General features: G+C 38.8%; 1 protein-coding gene across 1 annotated transcript; it reads left to right on the top strand.

Moving 5' to 3' along the window:
* Positions 1-5,253: 5,253 nt before the first annotated feature.
* LOC102297788 (platelet-activating factor receptor-like) lies at positions 5,254-8,411 on the top strand. The gene has a single exon (XM_005925638.2). It carries the CDS (start codon positions 5,254-5,256, stop codon positions 6,451-6,453), a length of 1,200 nt encoding a protein of 399 aa, XP_005925700.2. The 3' UTR covers positions 6,454-8,411.
* Positions 8,412-8,716: the final 305 nt, after the last annotated feature.

Genomic DNA, 8,716 nt, shown 5'->3' with positions numbered 1-8,716 from the left:
AAGTCTGAATAGTTTTAGAGATTGTGCTACAGGAATCACAGTTAGGGTTTAAGCATTCAGAAAAAACTGTAAAGGTTGGAGAGGCTTAATCTAGGAACTATACTTTGCAATCAGGGAGAGACGAAAGGAGCATTCATTGTGTTGTGTGCTTGTACATGCAGATGGAATTAAACATTTACCACAGAGGGACGCTGGTGAAGCTTAAAATGACACTGTGCTTTTATTTTTTATTAGTCTCTGCCTCCATCACGTGGTTTAAATGCAGTATTGCTCACTTATCTCAGTGGCTGTAAAGAAAGCAGTGTGATCTTCAGACTGCACTAACATCCTGTAAAGATGTGGGATCATTCTGAGAGTCAACATCCAAATATGTTTTGAATGGCCTACAAGAAACCTGGAATTCAAGGTGTATTGAAGAATAAATGTGGCATTGTAAAATATTAACTTTTACTGTTAGAATTATGGCACTCTATTTTTGCCTTTTATAATGTATTTTCACGCATATTTGCACATGCTTTTTCTGTCATTCTTCTTTGCCATTTCTTCCCTTTCACCTGCATCACATGTTGTTTTTTTTGTAATATTTCCTCATCACTGAGGATCTTATTGTCATGGTCACCCACTGGTGAAACCTTTTTTTTAAAGAAAGGACTTCTTTTTCTTACCTTTAAACATTTGCAGGGTTCCCTCTGAAATGTATATGAGTTTTTGTAAATAAAAACATGAAATCAAATTTGATCAGAGGATCTCTGCCTTTATTAATTCCTTGCATTCTGATTGAATGCCTACAGTGAAAGCACATGATGATAACTGAGGGCCAGTTGAGTAAGTATAGTAATATTCTGAAAGATAAAATGAATGGAGGAATGTGGTTGGTGTTGACAAATGAGAAGATGTTCTGTATCCTTTGTGCTTTCCCACTTTTAACATTTTTTATGCTGACATGATTCATATTCTAGTATTATCAGATTCCTTCTCATTTTTAATATTCTAAGACGCACACATGGAGAACTTCTTTTCACTGCTCGCTTATTCACAAGTACAGATGTCTTCTACATAAGCTGATTTCCTAAATGACATAAAAGGCTCAAGACTGTCCTTTCCAGGCAGGAATCAATCTTACAGTTCTTTAGCGACGCACACAACTCACACCATGCCTAGATGTCCACTGTTGAGTCAGTTTGAAAGGTGGCTCTTGCTACGAGTTAGCTTAATCTCAGTGCTCTGGAGTCCAGACCAAGTCTGGTCTAAAGACAAATATCGGTACCAAGCAATGATACAAAATATTAAATCAATAAAACTTTCATAAAAAAGGGTCATCATTGCAGATGAAACATTAAAAACTCTCAATCTCCTTAAAAAAAATACAGTCGTTGTTGGACATTTTTTTTCAATGTAGCAGCAAAATGTGACTCAAAGGACGGAGCAATAACAAGAATAACCCACAAATACTTATAGCTATCCACCAGTTAAATGGCTGCACCATTTACTACTGTCATTGCACGATGAGGGGATGGCTTCCTGAATTCAATTACCATGTCCTTAGTTTTCAAGGTGTTGAAATTTAAAAACGACTGATAACACCAAGAAACAAACTCATATCTCCTTTGTAATTTTTTTTTTTTACCTTAGAGATATTCCCTTCAATAAAAGCTGTCTTCCTTTCATGAATCAGCCTCGAAGACCATGGTTTGTTATTTGGGAAAACTATGCACAACTTTTAAAGGAATAATCATATCTCTACAAAAGCTGCAGATAACGTTGATCAGTTCATTAATGTTTTCGGATGACTCTGTAAACACCGACCAGTCAGTGCAGGCAAAGCAGCCCTGCAGGTCTAAAGAGACGTCGTTATCATACCTTTGTGGGGTGTTTCCTCGCCTTCTCTCTCCGCAGCACAGTCCTATAAACAGGCAGGAGATGCACCGTGTTTTGGTCAGAGGATCTGAGTGCGGGGCCTGCCACAGATGTATACGCACCTTTAATGGAACCATAACAAAGATCCAGAAGCGTGTAGGAGAATTGACATATTTATAGAAAGTGCCCAGTGTTTTCTTCAAATTACAGTAATTAAAGTCCAACAGAATAACATTAGGGGCCTCGGGACAGAGGGATTGGAGCGAGTACACGGGCGTGTCAGTCGCAATCTTCGAATTTGCTTTCGGATGGACGTAATTAACGGTGACGTTGATCTGCGGGAATTCCCTCGGCAGGTGACGGCCTGATAGACAAGAGAAGCTCAGTGTTTGGCAGATACACCTGTTCACGGTAAAGTTTTTACACTATTTCTAAATAATATATTCCTCCTTCTTTCTGTAAGTTTATGCTTATGTATATGATGGAAGAAGGTTGGCACAGCGACACAGGGCCTGCTCCTACTCTGGTTCCTGTTTTATTTTAGGGTGATTTAAAATAATCGGTAACACATTTTGCAGCATTTTATTTTATTTTTTAAGAAAATTACATGTAACCAAGATCTGTGAATAGTGGCAATGACTTTTCATACACAAACTAACAACTATAACCCCCACATTTTTATGTCTCGTATCAGCATGTGCCAGACATTCTCCTTTTAAGGGCCAGTTATCCTGTGTAAGCAGCTCATTTCTTTACTTGGTAACATCATTTCTTTGTTGTTGTTCTTCTTGGTGCTTGTTATTGTCAGGTGTATGAAACTGTGGAGGTGAACTTTACGTATTTTGGACCATTTGGGGCTTTCCTAAGAAGACTGAAGCGACACCTCCTCCGTCTTGCCCCGAGAGAACACTCCCACTCACACAGTCTGATGCATAAATTCCCTCTCTGTCAGAGAAGTCATGCTGTTGCTGAACTGCAGCTGTAAATTCATTAAACAACAGAAGAAGCAGACGGTAAGTGTACGGTTCTTTCTGTAATTTTTCTTTTAAAATGACACAGAGGATATATTATCACAGCAGGTCATGTAACATCAACTAACCATTGATAAAGCAATTACAGTTACGCTTGATAATTTCAGTGTGGCACATATTAAGAAAAAAATACAGTAAAACTAACAACAAACAGAGATTATTATCTACTTATTTACTGTTGGACTGTTGTTCTTTATCGTAAGTGGGTTTCAAGCTTGTTCAGTGACAGATTCTCCTTGTATGTATTTAGGTTGTAAGAGTTTGCACTGTGATTCAGTGTCAGCTGTTTTACAGCAGTTCATAGTCTGAGAACCACGTCCTGGTTCAACCTTTGACCCTTTTTGCACTACTTTCTGTTTTAATTCTGACGCTTATCTTTGACTGAATACAGGCCACGTGAGAGAGATCTCTAGTTCTGTAATCACTTTAGCGTAAGCAATAAAATGAACATAAACAAGTCAGAAATCCAACCCCAGTCTTTCCCTCATGGTCTACAACTGAGGCTTCATGATGTATAGTGTTATTATAAGATGCAGATGAATGAGTCTGTGTGTCTACCTATAAAGTGTTTGACTGAGAGTTAATTGATTCAGTAATAAAAAGGCTATGGCAGATACCTAGTGCTAACAGTCTTGACAGTCTCTTTTATAAAGAGTGTTGAGATGTTTGTTTGGAGACAGATTACATAAACATGATAAAACACAACACTTCACAAAGCCTTTGTTCGAATATAGGTGTGGCCCGAGAATCCAATTGCAGGATGGTCTCCAGAAAATTTGCTCAACTAGCCTTTTATTACATTATTTAAGATAATGGAAGAAGGGAGAACAGAAAAAAAATTAAAAAGGAAATAAAAGAAGTGAAAACAGATGAGAAGGAGTGAAGATAGTGGAAATATACACAGATCAGACATTGTCATGATTATCTGTTCCTTACGGCACAAAGTAGTGGGTGTGATACATGAAGGAGTGAATGATCATTTTGTCCTCAAAGTTGATGTGTTAGAAGCAGGAAAAATGGGCAAATGTAAGGATTTAAACAAGTGATGACCTTTTATGGTTATTCAACTGAGTTAGAAATGCAGCTCTTATGGGGTGTACAGCTGTCAGTAGCCTATTATAATTATCTGTGAAAAAAAAACCACTTTTGAAAACTTTTGAAAAAAAAAGTAAACTAACTGAAACATTTTGTTGAACTTGGAAAAGTAACTAAAATAAAATACAAATATAGAGGAAACACTTGGATACTTGTACTACTTTTCCTAAGACCTTCCTCTGACATATGCCCTCCATACAATAATAACTAAAAAACAGTAAAAACCAAAATCCACTATAGAAACTAATGGAAAATAGAGTGAATTTAAAGCAAAAAGTCAAAATGAATTAAAAATAAAAACGAATTAGAAACTAGAAGACTAAACAGTGGTGAGCTACTGTAGTTTAAATTACATTAAACTACACCTAGTTTTGTTTTCTCAAAACTAGGTGCCTGCTGGTCCCTCTCTAGTCTGAACAACAGTGTCTCAGTAACTTTCCACTAGAAGATGGTCCCCGTTATGTACTCTCTCCCAGCCAAGCGTGAGCAAGAGTCTACAGCGTTCTACCCCCCAAGGACACGTCTATTGCCTTTATTTTCAGGGCCGTGTCCACTTAATACCACGCTATATGGTTATATGGCATTTTAGTTAATATAAAGCATAGAACTGAGGCACTTCAAATAATCCCATCCCAACACAGGATAAAGCGCCCTGCCACAACACAAAAATGGTTCAGCAGTGGTTTGAGAGTCCTGGATGAAGTCAGATCCATGACTTCATCCAGGACTTCAAAGATCTGTTACTGTCTTGGTGCCAGATACACACCTCTGGGGGTCTAGTGGATTCCATGCCTGGATGGTTCATGGCTGTTTTAGAAGCAAAAGGGGGAGGAACACAACATTAGGCAGGTGGCATAATGTTATGCCTGATTGGTGTATACATTAATACATCTGAAATTAATTTAATGGCTAAAAAGGTGATGAAAGGGACACAATATTTGACTGGTAAATACATTTTTACAAATAAATACTGATACACAACTTAGTCCTTGAAGCAGGAAAAATGTTGTTGCTTGTTACTTTCATTATTTTAAACCTATTGTAGTCATTTACTGTTGTTTTTATTTATTTGTTGCTTTTATTTATTATACCTGCCTTCAATGGAAGGACAACAAAAATAAGTTATTCTCAAAGGCTTTTCCCTCCATTGTACGCTGTACCTTTGTCATCTGCATCAAAACTCTGCTCATCTGTCACAGGACACTGTATTTATGGTAATGTATTTTGTTTCCCACAGACAAGGATGACTCAATCAGTTACTATGACAACGATGAGTAGTGTGGAGTCCACAACCATTAATTCCACTGAGAGTCCGTTCCTGGACTCTCAGTTTCGTTATGTGTTCATCCCGGTTTTCTACATCATCTTCTTCATCCTGGGCTTCATCTCTAACCTCTATGTGCTGTTTGTCCTGCGCTGCCTTCGTCAATTCAAGGCCATGGGAGAAATTCACATCTATATGACCAACTTGACCATCGCTGATCTTCTGTTTGTGTGTGCTCTTCCCTTTTGGATTGACTATTATATCCGTGAGGGAGACTGGGTTTATGGAGACGTCATGTGCCGGGTGACAGGCACCTTCTTTTTCATCAACACCTATGGCACCATCCTCTTCCTTTCAGCCATCAGCATCAACAGATGCTGGACGGTGACTCGGCCTCTAGACGCAGCCTCGTCAAACCGCAGAATTCGTGGAATTATTGTTTGTATTTGTATCTGGGTGTTTGTTCTGACGATTTCTGTTCCTTTTCTGGTGAGTCCAGGGATCAACGTGCACCGTAAAAACAACACCGACATACGTCGCTGTTTTGAGGGATACCAGGGTGGAACTAATGACAAGAAGAAAAAAGTGGCTGTCACTCATTTTCTAATAATTGGATTGTTTTTTGTTGTCTTTTTACTCATTGTGATATGCAATATCCTTATTGCTCGAATTTTAGTTTGTAAAAATTCTCCTCAGTCGGAAAGTCAGTCTTCAGGAACACAGTCTAAAAAGCTCACTGTGACATCCATATTTAAATGGCCCACAGGGGTGAAACGGAGGGCTCTCCAGATGTTGCTGGCAGTGGTGGGAGTGTTTGTTCTGTGTTTCCTGCCACACCACATAGTTCAAGGCCCCTGGGCTCTGGCAGTGCTGGAGATCGAAGACGGCTTCGGCCACGTGAAGTACAGCGAGACCACTCGTCAGTTGCTGAGCGACGCTCATCAGATCACCCTGGTTCTTATGGGCCTCAACTGCATTTTGGACCCTGTAGTTTATTATTTTGCCACAGGGAAGTTTAGAGGACAAATCAAGGCCCACATTACAAAATTAATCACATTCACCCAAACTCGGAGCTACCACTTAAACCAGCCTGCATCACCTGTTTGGACTCTGGTAGCAAATCAGAGGCCTCATAGGAAACCCACAACGGCTGGGGTGGAGGACCAAAGTCAACATGGTAGGAGGAACTCATTGGTTATTTTATAAAGTATTTTCAAAAATCTCACTGATCCAGGATTTTGAACCAAACCACATCTCAGATAAGATTCTCTCCATTTCATGACAGAGATGAAATGGAGAGCATGTCCACATTAAAGGTTGGAGAGGCTTGTTAGCCTTATTCTAGGAATTATACTCCGGAATCAGGGAGAGGAGGATATATGGTGTTGTGTGCTTGTACACGTGGAGTTAACCATTTACCACAGAGGGAGGCTGGTGCTGCTTAAATCTACAGTGAGTCAGAGCGGTGGTTCACGCAGTTCACAATCCACTGTATAGAGCCTTCTTGAAAGACTCCCCTACTGTGCTTTTATTAGTCTCTGCCTCCATCACGTGGTTTAAATGCAGTATTGCTCACTTATCTCAGTGGCTGTAAAGAAAGCAGTGTGATCTTCAAACTGCACTAACATCCCGTAAAGATGTGGGATCATTCTGAGAGTCAACATCCAAAGTTTTGAAGAAACATGGAAACTATTCCTGAAGATTACTTAAAGAGTATTTAAGGTGTATTAAAGAATAATTGTGGTATTGTAAAATATTAACTTTTGCTGTTGTTAGAATTATGGACACTCGTGTTTTGCCTTTTATACTGTATTTTCATGCATATTTGCACATACTTCAATTAACCTCTGCCCTTGTCCATCTTCTTTTTCAAAATATAAGGAAACAAGCTGTAGCTCAAGACTTTTTCACAGTGTTGTACATATTGACCTATACCTCTAACGGACCTGTACCAATAACTGGTTTTAATATAAATACAAGAAATATGTCATTTATGACACATCATCTTGTGGAAGTTGTTTTCTCTGAAAGTTTTTGTAAATAAAAACATGAAATCTAATTTGATCAGATGACCTAAGCCTTTATTAATTTCTTCCATTCTGATTGAATGCCTACAATGAGGGTTAACATTTTCTTCACTTAATAGAGGAGGGGTGGGGAACTTGTGCAGACGCCTGGTAATGAACTAATCATTTGATTCAGGTGTGTTGACCCAGGGTGATATCTAAAACCTGCAGGACATCGGACCTTGAGGCCTGAAGTTCCCAACCCGTGTAAAAGAGTTACTTGATGGAACTGAATGCTTGTGGTAACCTGTGGAAACACTCCTTGTTAGAAGGATAAAGCATTACCCTCACAGTGTGAAGGGTTGACTAAGAGACAGGAGTGTGAAGTGTTGAAAGTGAAACTGTTAAACGCTTACAAGCCGTGTGTGGGTGTATGATAACATCCTGTTCCAGTAGTGATGATAGTTGTTGGTAAAGCTGACAACTGCATGGAAATGAAACTACAGTAACAATAACAACTGTAGAGTAGGGAGGAGTCACACAGGACAGGATCCCTGACTGGAGGTCAAAGACCATTGCCATGAGGAAGGACTACGAGGAGAACAAATCAGGGAGTGCTAAGTCTAAACCAGGGCCTCTCCCCACAAATGTTTTCTGTTTCAATGTGTCTAATATGTGCTTTGAATTACGAATTGTTCTCCAGTTCTCTGTGTCCTGACACTGAGAGATCCACAGTTGTGCATCCTGAATCTCTAAATTGTTACCTAAAATAATGTGAACTGATAAATTGCCTCCTGAACTTCTCTCAGTAAAAAAGATGTACAGGTACAGGGTGAATTTGTATATGTTGCTATATCATTTTTATGTTTTGTCAACATTAAATGAAGGCAAAGAAACAAAAACTGTCCCACAAAATGCCTGTGGACATCTTTGATGTGTTATATTTGGAGTGATGAAAATATGCTAATGAAATCAAACAAAACATCAATCGGATCTTTATTTAAACTAGCTGATTAACTGTCATCATTCTGACTAATAGCTGCAATTATGACTCACTGATGAGACAGAAACGTGTGAAATTAGATGCCTGGCAGCTTGTAAATTAATCACAGACATTAATGAAATGTATGATGCAGAAGATTAAAAAAAAAAACAGCCAAAAAAAAAAAACATCCCAGAAACTTAAAGCGACTCTGGTTTTAATTTGGGCAAATTAAAGACCTGCTTTATCTTGAAAGAAAGTAAGAGACTTAGTAAGAGACAGTATATCCTCAGTTTCTTAACGTAAAACTAATGGAGTCAGGGCCGGTACAGAGTGCTTGTTAGTTTTAGTCCCCTTGTTTTCCACTGAGTTATCGGTTCTATCACTAGTTAGCAAAGTTTATGTAAGTTCATTAACCTCAACCAACCTTCACTCGGTGATGTGATGTTCTGTACTAGCACAAGATGGTGCTAAACACGTT

The sequence above is a fragment of the Haplochromis burtoni genome, unplaced genomic scaffold, assembly GCF_018398535.1.
Source record: "Haplochromis burtoni strain Fernald_Lab_line unplaced genomic scaffold, NCSU_Asbu1 Contig_86, whole genome shotgun sequence".
Lineage (NCBI taxonomy): Eukaryota > Metazoa > Chordata > Actinopteri > Cichliformes > Cichlidae > Haplochromis > Haplochromis burtoni.
The sequence above is the reverse complement of the archived record's forward strand: the minus strand, read 5'-3'. Positions and strand labels throughout refer to the sequence as shown.